At 51.9% G+C, this 19,324-nt stretch overlaps 2 protein-coding genes across 5 annotated transcripts; one reads left to right on the top strand and one right to left on the bottom strand.

The window, feature by feature from the left end:
- The first annotated feature begins 943 nt into the window (after nt 1-943).
- ATP5PD (ATP synthase peripheral stalk subunit d) lies at nt 944-17,716 on the top strand. 4 transcript variants are annotated; one of them, XM_050319141.1, is made up of 6 exons: nt 944-962; nt 15,613-15,742; nt 16,364-16,460; nt 16,937-17,008; nt 17,321-17,383; nt 17,517-17,716. In XM_050319141.1, exons 2-6 carry the CDS (start codon nt 15,621-15,623, stop codon nt 17,646-17,648), a joined length of 486 nt encoding a protein of 161 aa, XP_050175098.1. In that variant the 5' UTR covers nt 944-962; nt 15,613-15,620; the 3' UTR covers nt 17,649-17,716. The 4 variants fall into 4 exon arrangements, with proteins under 4 accessions (XP_050175098.1, XP_050175099.1, XP_050175102.1 ...); XM_050319142.1 differs by lacking the exon at nt 944-962 and adding an exon at nt 14,788-14,839; XM_050319145.1 differs by lacking the exon at nt 944-962 and adding an exon at nt 14,913-14,916.
- Nucleotides 6,775-14,716, bottom strand: KCTD2 (potassium channel tetramerization domain containing 2). The gene is made up of 6 exons (XM_050319140.1): nt 14,412-14,716; nt 13,143-13,251; nt 12,477-12,568; nt 11,725-11,820; nt 10,745-10,870; nt 6,775-10,017 (listed from the first exon to the last, which is right to left on the bottom strand). Exons 1-6 carry the CDS (start codon nt 14,676-14,678, stop codon nt 9,988-9,990), a joined length of 720 nt encoding a protein of 239 aa, XP_050175097.1. The 5' UTR covers nt 14,679-14,716; the 3' UTR covers nt 6,775-9,987.
- Nucleotides 17,717-19,324: the final 1,608 nt, after the last annotated feature.

Below are 19,324 nucleotides of genomic sequence, written 5' to 3'. Positions count from 1 at the left end.
TGAGCCTGGCAGCCCAAAACATATAGCAATAGCATTCCCCATCCTCTCCACATGAATAAACATGCACAAAATAATAATCTCTGGCAGCTGGATGAGCTCAGAAAAAGTGCCCATAAGTTCACTGCACAGCGCAATATATTTATTTAGCACTCAAATTGTGTTTTTTTCCCTAAAACAACAGCCACATTTAGGTTTTGTGTGCAGCTTTAAGGATGAATAATAGTTGGATTTTGCTCATCATTTCAGATATGCCACAGTGACAGAAAGTTAGTTTCATACCTCAGGCTGGGACCAGAATTGGTCAAACGAAGGGCAGCGCCGCGTGGCTGCGGCTCATCCCCGCTCAGCTCATGGCCCACGGTCAGGCACTTCTGCTTCAGTAGCGACTAAAAGCTTTGATGAAGTCTTTTGCAATATTAACCTAGGCATCATTTCTGTAAACAGGGCTCTTATGCCGGCTGGCTCACAGCCAGAAACCAGGAGAAAAAAAAAAAAAAAAGACTGGGAGCAGAGGGGGCCCGTGGGAAGGGGCTCTGAGATGCAAATCACGGTGGTGGTGCTCAGCACACTTTAATCCTTTGTCCACTTTAGCTGGGCGCAGATAATGCAACTAATTCAAGTGCTTGTCTCTCTGGTGTGAATTAGCTGGATGACAGCCTAAAACCTCTCCCCGGCAACAGCAAACCTGCAAAAAAAGGCAGAAGCACAGCTCCCTTCTGTTCCCAGCTGCCCTGTCCAACTCTTGAGTTTGTCCAGCAGATTCCTGGCTCCCCTCACATCTCCCTGGGCGCCTGCTCGCTGGGGAGGACTCTCCAGTGGGGCTGCAGACCCCATGGCTTTCGTCCACCTTCTGGCTGCACCTTTTCCCCTGAGCAGCCCGACCTGCGCAGTTGCTGCAAGGACCCTGGAGATGTGCTGCCAGGTGCCACAGGACCTCCTCGCTGCCTTCTGCCTGCACAAAGGTAAAGGAACAAGTTTGTTCCAGCGCTGGCTTAGCCGGCTGTGCCACACCGAGCAACAGCAGCAAACCCTTGGGTTAACCCTTCCCGGGCAACCAGAGAGGATGGACAGTGGGAATGTGGAGGGGTAGGTGTGTGTTCTGCTGCTCCTGCATCCTGTCTGATGCTCTCAGACAACCTGCTCCTGGTGCTGAGCAGCAAACGTGACAGAGCAGGGACACCTGCAAAGCACGGGCAGATTTTCACACGCAGGTGACCATCTCTTGCCGCTGGTGTTGGGAATGGGATTAGAGTTCACGGCAATAGCCACACCTGGGTGCCTCCTGCAAACACTGTGCCTTTGTTGGGAGCAGGTAAACTGGTGCAAAGGTACTTCCCTCTCCCAGCTCGTGCAGCACCTGGGGACACAGAGTGTGCTGGATGGGACACGGGAAGCACACTGCCTGTTCCAGTCTTTCTCTCCAGTCACTGTCTGCCCTGATGAGCTAATCCTCTCTTGTTCACATCTGAACTTTATATCCTCTTCTTCCAGTGACCCCCAAGATACCAGCGTTCGAACCTTCTTGGATTTCCCCTCTGGAGCAGCCCTAGTAGCTGTTGTTTGTGGCAGCAGACCAGGAGCACTCACACAAGGACTGTCCCTGCTTCTCCTGTGCCTCAGTTTCCCTCAGTTGCCAAGGGGCCCAAGCAGCTGCTGGCATGAGGGCTGCTGCTTTCTCCCTGCAAGGCCAGGCCAAGAGGCACAAGGGGCTGGAGGATTTATGTAGCTCACCTCAAAGGAAGAGGTTTATATTTAGCAAACTCAGTTTTATATTATGCAAATAACAGTGATAATCATATATTGGCTTCAGTAAGAGCTTGGCAGCTGGTGGGCACCTCTGTGGGGAGATGATCAGCCCACTTGTCTCTTGCAGCCACAGGCTCCAGCAGGGAATTCTGGAGTGTGGCTGGGGAGGGGCAGAACCTTTGCCCCCAGTAATGGGGCTTGGAGGGGTGTTCAGGGACCAGACCATGCCTGCAGCCTGGGAGCAGGGATGGGAATGGAGAAGCAGGTTTCCTTGCATCCTCCTGCAGCCCAGCTCAGCCCCAGTGTGCACTGGATGTGCATTTTATGAATGTGTAAAATAAGCCTCGTGCATGTAAGGGAGGTGTTTACTGTAAACTGAGAGGGGTGGCAAACTCCTTTTTGGGGTCACTCAGTGTCTGTTGGGGGTAGGAAAGCCAAGCACTACTCTTGGTAAATACCTTTATAAGTGACTTTTTAAGTACCTTTTCATCCCAAGACCTTGGCTTGCTTTACCCTCCTCTCCCACGTAGCTTGCATTATATGCCAGCTGACTTTTCCAAGGTCACCCAGTAAGGAGACAGCAGAGAATCCAGATTTAGCTCTGATTAAGGTGTTGGCCCAAGTGGTGCAGCCCAGCCCAACACTGCGGGTTCATCTCTGCTGGATGTCACTTGTCAGCAGTCGCTCGCAGCCCTCCAGGGACAGGCTGTGCCTGGGGCACAGTGGAGGTGGCTGCAAATCCCTGCTCTCTGCCTGTCCTTATGTCTCAGTAAGCCAGTCCCTCAGTAAGCTCAGGAGCCTCAGCAGCAGTTTGGGGGCTGATCATGATTTAGGGACGTGGTTTAGTGGTGGCCTTGGCAGCGCTGGGTTAACGGCTGGACTCACTGATCTCAAAGGTCTTTTCCAACCCAAATGGTTCTTGTGCTTCTCTGTGCCTGGAAACCAAAGTGCAAACGCCTCAGAGCTTGCAAATCGCTTTTGAGAAAGACCAATTGAATTTGTTCCAGAGATCCAGATTAACAAATCCTCTGGCAGATTGAATCTCACAGAGGAAGTGGGGGTGGGGGATTGTTTGGTTTGGGGTTTTGTTTTTCGTTCAAAGCAAGAGAAACTAAGTGACATTTCAGCTGTGGGATTGCAGAGCCGTTTGGGGCCAGGAGCTGTTCCTGCCCCACGTTCAGTCACAAATTAAACTCCTGCTCTGATCCACCCCTCAAACCTAGGCAGATCCAGCAGTAACTGAGCCCTCAGAGCACCTGAAAACAGATTCCTGAGGCTGGACAGGATCTGGACAGCCCTGGCAAAACCCCTTCAGATCAGCTCTGCTGGTGCTGTGAAAATGGGGCTGTACCAGAGCTGAAGTGATGGTTTATCATGAGTTTCCCCAGCAGTTTCTGTAGCATCACTCCCATATCCTCCCCCTGCAAAAGGCATCAGGGTCCTGCCTGCACTAATTTGTCTTCATTAGCCTGACCAGCAACATCAGTGTCCTCCTCCCACACCCCTCCATCCCCTTCGATCCACAGCTGCATTTAAGCCCAACTCCTTACCCAGGTTAGTCTTTGCTCTGTCTCACCACTGTTTTCTGCTCTCCTGGGTCGACTTTGGATCTGCCTGGCTGCTTTGTGCTCATTAGTCACCAGTATCGTGGGTGTAAGACCAGGTGAGAAACTCCCCTTTTGGGACCAGGTTTAATGGCCATTGGCCAATGCTGGGGATAACACAGCTTAGCCTGGAGATGGCAAGTGGGAGCTGAGGAGGCAGCTGGCACCAGAGCGTGCCCTGACAGCTCCCATTGCCCTGCAGGAATTCCACAAGATGCAGCTTGTCCCTGCTCTGTATCCTGGTGGCAGATCTCTGGCTGGGGGTGGCTGCAGGTGGTCTGTGTGTGTGCTGGCCCTTGCCCTCCTGGCTGCCACCATCCCCCCTGGTCCCTGGCTGTGGCTGTCCCAGAGCCTGTGCTTTGTGCAGCAGCTGCAGTGCCAAGAAGGGCAGCATTCCCTGAAGCAACGGGGATGGCTCTGGAGAGGAGTCTGAGGAAGACATGGTTGCGTAAACTCATGCTGGAGGTGGCTTTGGAAGTGGCTCTGGCTGACCTGGTGTGACATCCTGACCTGCCACATTGACCTCCTGTGCCCTGGGAGTGGGCAGAGAGAGGGACTGATGGTGGCACCGGGTACCCAGACAGATGGAGGCCCTCGATAGGGACCTGGCTGAGGATACTGAGGATATCTGGAAGCTGCTGGTGCTTTTTTTTTTCCCAGTAATTTCCCTAATTTGTGAGGGTGAGGAGGGTGGTGTGATCCCTGGAAAGTGGAGCTTTTGAAGAAGTGGAGTTACCTTGCCATTAACTGCAGGAGAACTGCAGCAGGTGAGGATGTGGCAGAGGGAAGGGGCAGTGGGCTGTGTTAGAGTCCAACTCTGCTGCATCCCATTTCTTCCACAGATTGACACTGGGGGCCCTGAGCAGTGGCTGGAGGTGGTTCCCTCTAACAAGCTCTTAATTGTCATTTAGTTGGCTTTTATTAATAAGGAATAAGGGACTTAGTAGGAGAAGGATCAAGAGGAGCATTTCTTTGTGCCTGGCTGCAGGATCCAGGAAGCAGGTGGAGGAGGTTGTGGGGGGTTGAAGCAGCCAGAACTTGTGGAGTGTGGTTTTTAGGAAGCCAGCAGGATTCTGGGCTCTAGCTTGCCAGCTTTGGCTGTTTAGCTCCCAGCAGATGCTCTGCCATCCCAACCAGGCCTTGCTCAGATCTCCTGTCCAAGGGCAGTTTCTCCAAGGAAGGTGTGGGTGATGCCTAGGAGTCACAACAGGGTAGGAAAGGAGATCCAGCAACTTAGTGCCCACACTTAGGCTCTTCCTGCCCACATCCAGAGGGCTCAGGATGTTCAGCTTTGTGATTTCTGGAAAAGGAAAGGCAGGAGCTCTTCATCCCACTGGAAGTGCAAACACTGTGTGTCTTAAGGGTTGTGTATGGAAACAGCAAAATGTGGCCTTGAGCCTTTGTTTTGTGGGCAAGTCCCCTTTGCTTTGGCAAACATGATCATCCCCTTCTTACTTTTTACATATTTCTCTGCATTCAAATTTTAGATGAAAACCCCCTGGAACACCAGGATGAGGATGACCATTTGTTAGGTGTTTCCTAGCCCTTTAGTGCCTAAATCTGCCTGCTTTTCTGAGACATCTTGAACTCAGTGCCCAGGTTAAAGGCCTGTCTCCTTGCTTGGTTGCCCAAATGGTTTTCCTCATTTTTAGCCACTGTCATTTGAATTCATCAAGATCACTGGTGCATGTTTTCCTGCCTGTGCTGATGGACCTGCTGCCCAGACTGCCCTGAGCTCAAGGATTTTCTTGGTGACACAGAGACCAGCAGAGCTCTCAGCTCACTGAGGGTCTGTTTGAGACACAAAACTTGAGGACTCCTTGCACTTGAGGCTGATGATGGACTTAGATCAGACTCCCATCTGCTGAGGTCTGGGGAACCCCTAAGGGATAGGTTGCTAATAGGAAATATTGCCAGAAGGTCAAATAGCTTTTAGATGAGCCTTTGCTCATCTGTTACACCACAGTCTGAAGGCAATCACTAGGGCACTGCAGTTCCTTTACTGTGGTTTGGAGAAACCAAAGTGTTTCTCCAGCCCTGGAAGCGAGAGGGTACAGGGGGGTTCTCTGCCTGTAAGAAGGTTGGGTTAAACCTTCAGTTACTGCCTCAAAACCAGATCTAAGTGGAAGGACATGGCTAAGGTCCTTGTTTCCCAAACAAGTTAGTAAGCTGGGTGGAAAATATCTGCATGTTTCCTGTCTGCAGAGAGATCTGGTTGATGACTTTGTGCCAGGTGAGGGTGGGTGAGTCAGTGACGAACTGACCTTCGTTTTTATGGGAGAGCCTGAGGCAGAGCAGAGGAGGGGATGGAGGTGTTGTGCAAGATGCACGTGTGGCTGTGGCAGGACCCCTGCACAGCTGGGTTTCACCCTCCCACATGTGTGTGGAGAGGGGAAATGCAGCCACAGCTTCCACTGCTTTTTGCCGGAGCCCCAGGCCAAGCAGTCGGATGCTGAGAGGTGCCTCACACTGCTAAAACCCTTTCCTATCTTTAATGCCAATTATGGTTTCCTCTTTGTCCACAGACATGAGCAGGCAGGCCAGAAAAACCAATTATTAATTATGTTCCAGGCCAAACTGGCAGGGGCAATGCTGGGGTGACAAACAGTGGGAGTGTTGAGGGGAGATGAGCACCAGCCCCAGGGAGCCAGGTGGCCCCTGGACACAACTCAGGGGCCAAGGGGGAGCATGAGCCTCTCTTTACACAGGAGGCTGTGGAATTGTCCCTTTTATGCCTTTTCCAACCAAGAAAAGGCTGATAAAGGGGTTTTAAAGTCCCTCTGCCAAAGCTTGGATGCAGGCACTACTTACTTCATGGCTATCAGAAAATCTCTGATGTTTTATTACTCATCTTTCTCCCAAGCACCTGGCAAAACCACCTGGAGAATTTATTTCCCCCAGTTGCCTCTGGCAATAGAACGGACCAAAGTAGTACGTTCCTTGGGTGTTTTTTGTGGTGCCATTCACCTCCTGCCTTGGTGGTAGTCCAGAGTCAAGTAGGGGTTTAGCAAATGAAAGCTGACAGAGAAAAAATCCTCTTCCTTTCTTAGCTACTCACATTCAATATTTTTCATTAATGTTCTACTTGCTTGTGGTTGTCAGTGGAAAAGGTTATAAGATAAATGTGGGAGTTTACATTCTTTTGTACACCAGATCAGAAACAAGCTTCAGTTGTGCCTTTGTCTCTGAAAGTAGCCCAGGAGGACTCCAAAATCGTCATTAGATTCTCCTTTTGGGAAACCACTGTTAAAAATGAATTGCAGCCAGCAGCAGGTACCCAATTTGCACCTTCTTCCCCCACGCTGCAGTATCTGTGTGTGAGGTGGTGTGGGGGAAGCAGGAGGCCGCAGACCGGCCTTCAAACTCTTCAAACCCATTGCAGAATCTTTCTTGGAAAAAAAAAAAATAACCACAGCATCTCAACTGTTATTCAAACACATTTAATAAACAAAGAGAAACAGTAGCAAAGGGCACTGACATGTGACAAACTGTACAAAACCTCCGGGGAGGAGCCCACGGCCCGGCTGCTCCGGCCCCCACCCCGCAGCCAACCAGGCCCCCTTCGCCTCAGCCCACTCAGTCACCCCTGAGAAAAATCGATATTTTTTGTTTTAAAAATGTGCAGAAACAAAGACACTTCAAGAGGTTATTTCCAGTCTTGCCACAATGGAACAATTTAGGCCACTGGGAAAGTTTAAAGAAAACCAAAGTGTCATACGCTCCCTTCCCAGGATTAGCGCTTTAAAGTGAACCTTCCCAAGAGGCACAAGCACTCTTGGACAGCCAGTAGATCTACCCCTGCTTACCTACTCTACTCACCACAACATGCTACACTGTTTTTTGTAGAGTGAATGGGACAAATGTCATCCTAATTCAGCACTAGTTTTGATATAGTTGTGACTGAGTGAAAGGCAATGGAAGGAAAAGCCCTGTTTGAGCACAAAAGGGATGCAACTGGTGCATAATGCTGAGACCAGCCCTGGTCTCAGGGTAAAGGTGACCTAGCATGGTCAGGGAAGGAGAAATCCTCCACTGGGAATGTACCTGCTCTGGATGGACTTCATGCCTGGTCCTAAACACCACCCAAGAACTCAAATGTCCACAGTACCAGTGACTGGTTTTCTACCAAAACCTTTTTCTGTCGAACTTAAAAAGACCCAGAGAGTCTGTGGTCCCCTGACACCTCCTCCCTGCTGAGAGAGGAGGGGAAAACCAAGATGCAACTCTGATGGTCTTTCCTGTGCATGTCAGTTCAACAGCTGTGCCATTCACCTGGTAACTTTTGGCTCTCTGTGGCTCAGAGGGGACAGCAATGGCATCACTCTGCATCAGGCAATCCTCTGCTGGGCTTCACCAAGGTGCTCAGGTGGCAGCAGTGTGACAAAAGCATCTTGACCCGTTCCTGTTTGCCTTTAGTTTGATATTTCTTGACCAGTTCCCAGAAACTCCCTCCTCTGAAGAAGGGGAAGAAGACAGATGAGAGTGTTAAAGGGCTTTTTAGGCTGCTAACTTGCATACGTGTGCCTCTTGGTTTCTTAGCTGTGAGCACAGACAGGGACTGAGGCTACAAGATGCACACAGAGGAGAGAGATCTATACACATCACAGTGTTGTGCAGGCCCAGCCAAGGTGTGGTCTGATCACACCAACACCAGCTCACCACGTTAATAGACAGGGAAGGTGGAGGGCAGAAGAGCTGGGCTCTCCAGTGTGATGACAAACCAGCTGCGATTCCACAGCCCGTAACCGACACGACGTGAATCCGAAGACATTCGGCACAGCCTGCTGTTACCATGACTAATTAGCACAGACAATTAACCAGTCTGTCTTGAGAATGGGGCAAAGGCTCCACCGGAGGAGGTACATTGGCAAAGCAGGATGGAGAGGGCAGGCAAGAGAGAAGGACTGAAGAGAGGCAGAGCACAGCGGTGCCGCTCGGTGTCTTTGCTGCACGACTGGGTCACTGAACTGGATGTTGGTAACGCTGCTGCAAGGCCCCATCAGCAACGAGTGGTAAGACAGAAAACCTGCCTGATTCTGTCTCAAAACTTTCAGGAGACCACAGGTAGCTGAAGGGCTCCAGAAAGGGGCCCAGCTCCTCAGTCTAGGTGAGGAATTTTCTGATTCCTTATCGAGAAGCATTTGCTCTGAGCTTGTCAGTGTCTGTGAGTTCCAGCGTCTCTGAAGCTTTGCTGTAATGTCAGTCTGGGACTTGACTGAAAATGACCCAAGTGCCAGGACACTTGGGCTACAAAGAACAAAGCCAGGATGAAAGGGGAAAAACATGCAGCAAATTCCTATGAAATTCCATTTACCAGACTAGGAGGAACATGCCCTTGATTAGGGGTGGCACAGAGTAACAGAGAGGAACCAGTGACTGCAGTTTGGCTAAGATTAGATTCAAGAGAGGCACAAACGAACATTTTGCACATCCATCCAAGGCATTCCAAAAAAAAAAAAAAAAGGAAAAAAAAAAAAGAAAACGGAAAGAAAAGTCACAGAAGTCGACACATCACTTTGGACAAGAAACAATACAACAATTTGGCAACTTTTCACCAAATTCCCCCACCCCAGCTCTGTGATGTCCCTCTGTAATCTGAGGTGATCTCTTAAAGTTGGGGACGTGAGGGGACCGCAGATAATAGGGCATCTCCTCTGCAAAGGATCTCGAGGGGTCAAAACAACCTACCTGCCTGCTACAGTACAAAAGGAATTCTGCCTGGAGCCCTCCCTGGAGAGAGGGAAGGAGACAGAGCCCACGCTGCTGGAGACAAACAAGGCAAAGCTGAACTTGGCAGCGACAAGTCCCTAAACCTTGTGACTTTGCACCAGGCTAAGATACAGCCCTGGCAGGGCATTGGAGGGGAAGATGTCACCCCTCTTCCTCTGTAGAGAAGTGTAAAGGACAGAGTTATCACTATTTGGGGTGAACACAGGCCTCTTTGTTTGCATGCAAAGTAATGGGCCTTGGAAAATGCCAGGAGCCCACGTGTAATAGTGTTAACAGTGAGACCTGTGTCAGATGGACACACAATTCCCTTCCCCCTACACCTAAACTCAGCTCTTAGGAGTCGAACACGGAACAAATACAAAGCAAGGATGGAAAAGTTTGTGTGGGTTTTTTTAGGAGTAGTTGTTTTGTTCCTCCTTTTAAAGCCCTGTTCTTCTGATTAGGGGAGAAAGGGGGAGCATTGCAAGGTCCCTGCACTTTTCTGGTGGCAGACATGGGTGCAAGGAATGGCACAGCTCAAATACAGATCTTCCCACCCACACCAGCCTGTGGAAGGTGGGACTGACTACAAGGGCCTGAGGAACCTGAGCAACCTCCACAAAGGCTCTGACTGGGAATCTGGCCCAGCCGTTGTTGGGAAAATTCAATACAGCGCTGGCCAAGATAACAAAACAAATACTTGTGGAAAGGACCATCCAACTGGAAGAGTCTCTCCCTTCCTTGGTTTCTGGGGTAAGAGGGAAGCCTTTGGTTATGACCAGAATTATTTGCCACTGGCAGGACAGGCTCGGCTTTGCTTTGCATTGGCTTGGTTACTGTACAAGGGCCGGTGTCTCTGTGGAGAGATGCTCTGCCCAGCTCGACTGCCCTGCGACATCCGGGAGATGGAACGGAGTGGACACTTGAATTACATCCGGGATCCTCGCTCCTGAAGAATCTGGAACAGGAAAGACCTTCTGTGAAAACCTCAGACAACTTCAGATGCAAAAGTTCACGTTCAGAGTCCTTGTTTTTGGAAGGGAAAGGAAACGTGGACTGACATGGGAGGAGCTTGCTGGCTTTTGTGCCATCACAAGGACTGACAGGTTGGTTAAAGCTGAGGGAGCCCCTTTTCTAGAAATCTTGCTTAGCTGCCTGCCAGGAGCTCAGGATGTCACCTTTTGTTTCTATCCTGGGGAAAAAAAAAAACCTGCATTCATAGAATAGTTTGGGTTGGAAGGGACCTTAAAGCTCCTCTTGTTCCACCCCCTGCCATGGGCAGGGACAATTTTCACTAGACTAGGTTGCTCCAAGCCCCATCCAATCTGGCCTAGGACACTTCCAGGGATGGAGCGTCTAGGATTGAAAGAAAACAGAAACCTTGTTTCTCCCTGCAGCACCCTTCAACCACAAAACCTGTCTGACTTCAAAGGTCTTTGCTACTCTGTCCTCCTTTTCCAAGTTTCTCTTTCTTCCTTTTTTTTTGGTCTTAATTTGAAATGTCCAAAGAGCCTCAGCTCCTGTCCTACAGTAAAACATGAGATCTTCCAAGAGGGGATGATGCAGGAGGCAACAGGACAGCTGGTACACAGAACTGCTGATGCAGATTATGGATCTGCTGGTGCAGGAAGGGCTTTTCTTTCACAGGGGAATTCAAGTCGATTACACCTGAGCAGGTGCCTTACCTTGGCCTTCTCACTCGGCTCCTTGACAATGCCATTGGTAGAATTGTTGAGCTCCCTGGACACAACACAGAGGAATTCTGCCTGGTCTTCGTTTCCATAGTTATAGGAAGATCCAATGCTGATCAGCTGTGCAACAGGAGACAGCCAAGGTAACTATCAGTAAGTCTTGACTTTTGCTTTATTCCTAGAATTGCTCTGTGAGGTAGGACTGTCCTGGGAGATCTGTTCTGGACCTGCAGTCCCCTGCAGCCTCCTGTGCGTGTGTAAGGCAGGGACACAGATGAGCTCCACAGCCCTCTAGTGGCACCTGGAGTCCCAGGAAGGAATTCCAGCCTGAAACTAATGCTGGACACAGCAGAACATTGGCCAGTTTCTGAGGGTGGAAAAGGGAATTGTTGTTTGATTGTGCAACATATAATATCCAGCTCACTCAGATGTGGGCAGGCAGTGCAGGTTGCCTGGTCCATGCTGAACTCAGTTCTCAGCCTGCCTTGTGACTCTGATGTGGAAATGGGAATTCTTTACCCCAGGCAGATGTTGGATTAACTGGGGACATGTGGCAAACCAACACCATCCTTTATGTAGATGCTGTCAAGATGGAGTTTGGTATCTGTGTAAATGGGATTATATTCTATTACTGTTGTGTTTAGGGTGTCTGGACTCGATCCAAGAAATCCCATCTGTCTCATTTATCATTATTACATTAAAAAAACATCCTAGAGTACAGAGCTAATTTGTGATTTACAACTCAGTTCTGCTTCCCAGAGAATAAATTCAAGTCATCTGAAGGAAGCAACATGAGTTTTATAAACTCTGTGTATCCAGGAAACTTTAGCATGCAGTGTGCACCCCAACTGCTGTGTCCTAACAGATTTTAGAAGAATCAGCTCCCTATTTATATATAAACAGGTGCAGTCAACAGCCTTCCTGGAGAGATCAGCACCTGCACTGCTGACTCTGCCACTCTTAGGTAACAGTACCTGTTCGAACTTCCACCCGTCGGACATGGTGGACACCATCTGTGTGAGCTCTTCCTCTTGGCACTGCAGGACTCTGTACACGTGCTTCACAGGTCCCTAGAGCAAGGAGAATAATTGCTGTTGTTTAGTAATGACTGTACTATCAAGCTAAAAGTTAACAAGCTTCTCCTGCTCTTGTCTTACTGAAGAATTCAGAGCCCCACAGGCTTTCTGAGGTTTCATCCCATGGATTCCAAAACAGACATATTTGGCTGGCACACTTCTCTTAAAAGCCTTCTAGGTGTCTAAGGGCCAGGGAAAGCAAATCTTCTTTGGCTTTCAAAGCCACTTGCTGCTTTTTGAAAACATTTTTGAAATTGAATCTACTGGGTGTGTTAATATCAGCTGAGCATCAGTGGGAAAACTGCCAAAGGGAGACAGATATAAAGGGAAAAATGGTTTGGAGAGGGAAGGGTTTGAGCTGTTCTTTACCAAAGCACTATGTTTTGCTTTATAACCACCCATCTCTGTCCTGTGCCCTCCTGTGTAACTGTCCCTTGACTCTCCCTACACTGCTAGGAGACGACTCAGTGGTGTGTGCTTTAAAAAGCCATAACGGACACTCCTTCCCAGCTGTGCCCTGGATCCACCTCACAGCTCGTATCCCCCCGTAACTGCTGAGCCAGAGAGCTGCTGCTGCTGCAGGGTCTGCAGCCACACTTGTCTTTCTGTGCTCCAGACCTGACTGGCTCCACACCCCCCGTGTGCATTACTTGAGAGGTTCTGTTCTCGTTGTCCCGGATCCGCTCCTTCACCAGCCGCACGAGGGACGCGATGTTGTAAAACTCGGCTTCTTCCAGCACCCCTGCGAGAGGAACCCAAAGCACAGACAAATTCTGTTACTCTGCACAGGGTAGAATGAAGGTGATTCTGCTACAAGGATGGCAACACCCGCTCCCGGCTCCAAATCCAGCCGAGATGTGAGAATCCCAAATGCTGAGCAGACTGTGCCACCCATCTCCTGCTCCCAGGCGGGGAGAAAACGCCTGAGTAGCTGTCACCTCCCCTTGTGACTTAGAGCATCTTTAAGGAAAATTATTCCCCTTTCCCTGGGATTATCAGAAACCTCGTGGTGCAATATTTTATTCACCCAGCCCCATTAAGGGAAAGCCCCCAGAGCTGCCTGCTCGGGGAGAACCACAGTCTGTGAGGGGGAGATGGGCTCAGCAGGACAGTGACAGGGTGTGCTGTGAGCTGCAGCTTTTGGGAAGACACAGGATCTGATGGTTCAATCCCTGTTAATGAGCAGTTAACAGTACTAACTAACAGCAACCCTGGGGAACGTGCTCACCCCTCGGCAGGGCAGGAACCCCGTGCACTGGGGCTGGTCTCAAGCTGTCCAAAAGCATTTACAGGTTTCCCTGGTGTTTTTCTCTCACCTTCCTCTGCAAGCTCCTTGTTTATGATGAGCTTCCCGTGCCGGAGGTAGTTCAGTATCGGGCCAAAGTAGGTGGGGTCTCTGTCGATGAGATATGCCCCCGTCTCATCCTGAGGAGCAAAGGGAGGGTTCAGTGCGACCAGGACAAGATAACCCAGCTTAACAAACTGAACAGCTTCCTTCTGAGGACCTGGATTCATCTGCCTGTGGGAGGTGCAGGAATGACACCACACTTAAACCAACTTTTCTCAGGATCTGAACTACAAATGTCACAGCTCGGCAGCTCTGGGAGGTGCCTCACACAGAGCACTTGTGCAGACAGGGTTGGTACACCCAGACAGAGAAGCAGGGCTTTGTTTTTCTTCACTGCAATAATAAGAACCAAAACCTGGCACTTGTGTTCTGCCTAAATTTGTTGTCCAGACTGGTTTAACCAGGGGGGCTCTACAGGAAAATGGGATCTCCAGTTCCAACCAAGGGCACCTGACAGCTGAAGTAGTTCAATTTTTCCTTTCCACTCCTGCCAACACACATTGCAGAGCTCCAGCCGTGTTTCCAGCAACACAACAACTACTGGCATTAAATAACCCACAATTCACAGACAAAAACACCTCTCGAGCAGCTCTGAAGCACTGACAAAAACCCTGTGTAGAACTCTCATATCCCTCTCTTAGATCACTGTAAACCAACGTTTCTCCTGCCAGTCTGCTCTAAAGGAATAACAACTGTGCAAACCCACTCTGACATGTCACCTCCTCTCCTCAGGGATGCTGCTGATTGTGATCAAACTATCCGGAGACATCTTTTGATTAAACTCTGAACAGAGCAGCAACAGACCTGGCTGACTCAGTCTGACCCACCCACGACACATTTACACCACCTCGAGCAGCAGATCCTGGGGGAAAAAACGTGCAATTACAGGAACAACAGTTTGCAAAATCCTTCTGACAAACTGCAGCGACCTCAGAACTATCCAGGACCGTGCACAGTGGCTGACAAGGACTTTGGGGATGCCACAAGCTCCGTGACCGCGGGATGCGCGGGGCAAGCAGACGGCGTGTGCCGGAGTGACGTGCGGGACCGGGGGGCTGCCGTGCAGACGAGCCCACCCGCACGGCGGGGTCCGGACCCGCACGGCCTCGGGGACGCCGCCCCGGGCGACACCGATGACAGCGGCTGCCAGGGGTGCCACCTCGCCCGCGGGACGGCGACACTGGCGGCCGTGGCGGGTCGGGGAGGGGCCGTCCCGGTGTCACCGCCGCGGCCTCACCTTGTCGGAGCCGAGCTCGGGCCCGTCCTGGCAGCAGAGGCGGCACAGGAAGGACTTGGGCTCCCGGCACAGGGTCTGCCGGGTGCTCACGAAGTACGTGCCGCCCACGTTCAGCCGCACCCACTTGGAGGCGGCGGCGTTGGCGGCGGGCGGGTTCGGCGGCCCGGCGGGCCCGGCCGCGCGCGGGCTGGGCGGCCCCGGCGCTCCCCCCGGGGCTCCCCCCGGGCCCGGGCTGGGCGTGCGGCCCCTCGGCGGCCCCTCGGCCATGGCGGCCCCTCAGCGCCCGCCCGGCGCCATCGCCGCCCCCGCCCGCCACACTTCCGGGGGGGCGCGCAGGGATTCCGGCGGCGCCGCGCGCTGATTGGGCAGCGCGGGGGAAACGGGGGCGGGGCTTCCGGCGGCGCGCGCGGCGGGGTCGGACGGTGAAGGTGAGAGGGGAGAGAGGGAGACCCGATCCGGACAGGAACGGGGACGGGGACGGGGACGGGGGAGAGAGGGAGAGCCCGTACGGCCGGGAACGGGGACGGGGACGGGAACGGGGACAGGAACAGGGACAGGAACGGGAACGGGGAGAGAGAGGGGAGCCCATGCAGGGACAGGAACGGGGACAGGAACGGGGACAGGGGGAGAGACAGGGAGCCCGTACGGCCGGGAACAGGGACGGGAACGGGGACGGGGACAGGGGACGGGGGAGAGAGGGGAGCCGGTACGGCCGGGAACGGGGACGGGAACGGGGACGGGGACGGGGACGGGAACGGGAACGGGGACGGGGGAGAGAGAGGGGGGAGCCCGTACGAACGGGAACGGGGACGGGAACGGGGGAGAGACAGAGGGAAACCGGTACGGCCGGGAACGGGAACGGGGAGAGAGGAGAGAGAGGGGACCGGGTACTGCCGGTGCTGCTAGGGGAACGGGAATGGGCAGGGCCTGCGGCTTGGGGGGCCGGTGCCCCGATTCCCCCGTGTCCCCATTCCCCCATGTCCCCAGTCCCCTCCATGTCCCCATCCTGCCGTGTCCACATTCCACCGTGTCCCAGTCCGCTCCATGTCGCCGTCCCCCGTGTCCCCAACCCCAGTACCGCGACTCAACCCCCACTCCCACGTCGTGATCCCCGTGTCCCGATCACCATCCCCCGTGTCCCGCTCCCCCCGTGTCCCCGTCCCCGGTGTCCCCCCGTGCCCACGGCCGTGTCCCTGCGCAGGTCTCACCATGGCGGGTCGCAGAGCTGCTCTCAAGGCCGTGGACTGGGCGGCCTTCGCCGAGCGGGTGCCCCCGAACCAGCGGGCCATGTACAACGCGCTCAAGACCCGCAGCGATGCCCTGACTGCCCGGTGAGTGCCCGCCCGGCCCCGGCAGAGCCCGCCCCGCTCCTCCCGGGCCGCTCAGCCCCCCCGGCACAGCCTCCTGTGTCTGTGGTCCGTGCTGCTGTCTGCGGCCCCGCGGGAGCGTCCCGGCAGGTATTAAAGCAGGTCACCTTGAGGCAGCCGGTGGCTTTTTCTGGCAAATCATCTTTACTTAATCTTCCCCAGGGTAAACCCTGGGAGCTGCAGTTTCGCTGGAGCGCTTTGCTTTGGCGCGTTTAGGGTGTTTCAGAAGCTTTGTTACTCTGTTAAATGCTGTGCAGGTTCACGTGCAGTTCTCCAGTCCTTGGTTTTCAAATCCTTCAGCGTCCACTGCCTGATACAAGTGACTACTGCAGCTGATGTTGCTGATTGCCTGAGAGGCTCAGTGTTGTGAAAATGCCCCTTCTTCCTTCAGGGAGTTTCAGAGGTGCTGAGTGAAGCGGGGCAGAGCTGCAGGCTGAGCTGTCTGTCCAGAGAAGCCTGTTCCAAGGGCAGAGGACTTGCAGAAATGGCTTGTTGATGGCAAACCTGAAAATGCTTAAACTAAACTGAGTGGGCTGTGCTGGCTCTCAGGTCACTGCTCACGTCTGTTGTCCTCCATCCCTTCAGGTTGGCAGCACTGCCAGAGAAGCCCCCGGCCATCGACTGGGCTTTCTACAAGGCTAACGTTGCCAAGGCTGGCATGGTGGATGAGTTTCAGAAGAAGGTCAGTCTCTTTGCCAGCTGGAGCAGCCTCTTTAGAGGTTTAATTTTGGGTGGTTGAGAGGAAAACACCAGGATTGGCAGAAGAAGTTGGTTTTGTCGCTATGAAAATTGGCCTCCCGAGACTGGGAGCACCCGCTGACCTCAGATGGGTCTGAGGGCTTTGTCTGTGGGGAAATAAGTCTATGATAGGAAAATCTTTGGTGTTAGACCTTCCTGCTTCCTTACAGTGCTGTGATGAATGTGTGGTGTTGGGTGTCATGGGAGTGGTGGGCAGGACAGAGGAGAAGGCTGGAAGTTCCTGGATGAGCGGTGCTGCCTGGGAGGGACATGGGACAGCTGGACTGATCAGCTTTAGCTCATTATCCTGCATAGTTGTGAGCAAATGTTAGGAAGAAAGGAGGGAATGCTGCATATTCTCGGTGTGAACAATTATTTCAATCAAACAAACCTTACAAAAACTTCTCTTTCAATTTACAGTTCAGTGCACTGAAGGTTCCTGAGCCAGTGGACACCCAAACTGCCAAGATCGATGCCCAGGAGAAGGAAGCTGTACGTGTGTGAACCATTCCCTGGTGCTGGGGTTTACTCTGCCTTCTGTGAGGGTGGGAAGGGATGTTCTGGATGTGCCTGAGCCAGAACACAGCTCTGCTCTTCACAGGTGTCTGTCTCTGCCTTTTGGCTGAGCAAGGGGATCTCTGCACAGGGAAGGGTTTGGCTGTTTGGGGTTTGACTGAGATTCCCTCACTTACCCGGTGTAATAATGGTGGATTTTAATGCAAGTTTAAAGCACAAGGATGCAGGTTCACCCTGGGTCACTGTCATCATCATAACCACATTCACCACATCCTCTGCTTTCCTCAGGCCAAGAGCTCTGCTGAGTACGTTCAGGCTTCCAAAGCTCGGATTGTCCAGTATGAGCAGCAGGTAAGGCTGGACTTTCCTTGGGGAATACTGTCTGTAACCCACCCTGGCACACCCCTTGCTCTCACCTGTGCGTGCTCTGCTCCTTCTTGCTGAGCAGTGACTTGTAACGTGCCTGTCTCTGCTTCCACTGCAGCTCCAGAAGCTCAAGAACATGATTCCTTTTGAGCAGATGACATTTGAAGACTTGCATGAAGCCTTCCCTGAAACCAAACTGGACAAGGAGAAATACCCATACTGGCCCCACAAGCCCATTGCTGATCTGTAAACCGGTCTGGGAGAGGTTCAGTGACTGTCAGACTCGATGATCTCATAAATAAAGAGCTTTCCCTCCTGTCTGTGGTTGAGATCTTAGACATGAGTTTTGAGAAATGAGAAGCAATACACCAACTTGCAAATATCCTACTTTTCCTCAATTTTTTTTCTTTTGTACTCGTGATCTTGAGTTATCTTTTAGTTAATTTTTAAAAACATTTAATCCTGGTGATGTTATTATTCTCTCTCTGTTGTGGTTTTCTGAATGCTGCTGGTCTCACTGGAACTCACAGAAACAATAGCACAAACGCTTCAGATTTAACATAGTTTTATTTAATTCTCTGAGGTGGAATTCTTGAACACCTTTCCCTAAAATGGAAATAATCTATAAGAGCAGGGAATCAACTGCCTTTCCTGTTGGTCGTGTTGGAGGTAAGAATTACAGATGGGTAGAATGAAGGTGTTACCCCAGATTTCACAGTTGTTTTATTCAAATACCTTGCTACCCACAGTAAGAACATCTGTAGTTCTACTGAACCAGAGTGTGAAGCACTACAAATTCAGATCGCAGGGCCTGTAGGTTTGGGTTTTAATTTTATTTAGGCAACTGAAACAACTGCAGCTCTGTGATTCAAGCAAGAACAAACTACAGCAGAGGGGATACAGTGGGGAACAACTGAACTAGCACTGTGCAGAGCTGGCCTTTAGCTGCTCCATTTCACAGAAATAAGAGTAAAAAAAAACAGGGACAGGAACAAGTGGCTGTAGAGAAGGACCTTCTCCAGCACTGCCATAAATGAGTCCTGCTCCAGTGGTTGCCAGTGGCCCTTAGCAGGTTGCCCTTCTCCCTGGGCCTTCTTGGGAGGGTTCAGGTGCTGGAGACCTTCCTTGGCCAGGTGTGTCATGGGCTGGTTGCCCAGGGGTGTCTTGGCCAGCTCGGCACTCATGTCTGCAGGGAGCAAAGAGCGGTGTCAGCACGGGAGGGGCTGGTGGGGCCACCACAGCTGGGGCACTGCTTGCCCTGAGCAAACCCACCCTGGCTCAAACAAACCTGCAGTGAAATGCACCAAACCTGCTTTGTTAAAGAGGTTCTGGGTGGTTTTACATCGCTGGAAGCTTCTGCGAATCTTGTCCAAGCGCCGGGATCTGCGCTGCTGGTACAGCAGGAAGAAGGTGTCCAACACAGCCATGATCATGAGCAGGAAGGTGCCCAGGAAGAACAGCACTGCAGAGCAACAGGAAAACAGAGAAAGCCCTGGGTAACTGGCATTTTCTTATGTAATCCTGTCTGCTTCAGTTGCCTGGTGGGGAATGGGGAAAGTCTGACTCCAGAAGCTGATAAAGTCTCAACTGTCCGTGACTGCAGTGTTCATAAATGTGTCTATAAACGCCCTTCCTTGGGGTGGTGCCTGTGTAAAGATCAGTTTTAATTTGATAAAGGTGGGTACCTATTACAGGTGGTTTGTTGGAGGAAGTTGGGAGGCTGTTGTTGAGGATCACAGCCAGCATGGAGCTGCCAAGGATGATGGCGATCTGGAAGTTGATTTTCTCCTCAAGAGAGCTGGGTCCAAACAACACAGCCATGTCCAGCAGGTACAGGGCACACGTTGGGAGGATCAGGTTCAGAATGTACAGAGTGGGTCGTCTCTCCATGGATATCTGTTGAAGAAGATGGGCAAAATTTAGGTG

The sequence above is a fragment of the Myiozetetes cayanensis genome, unplaced genomic scaffold, assembly GCF_022539395.1.
Source record: "Myiozetetes cayanensis isolate MyiCay16 unplaced genomic scaffold, myiCay2020 scf22, whole genome shotgun sequence".
Classification (NCBI taxonomy): domain Eukaryota; kingdom Metazoa; phylum Chordata; class Aves; order Passeriformes; family Tyrannidae; genus Myiozetetes; species Myiozetetes cayanensis.
The sequence above is the reverse complement of the archived record's forward strand: the minus strand, read 5'-3'. Positions and strand labels throughout refer to the sequence as shown.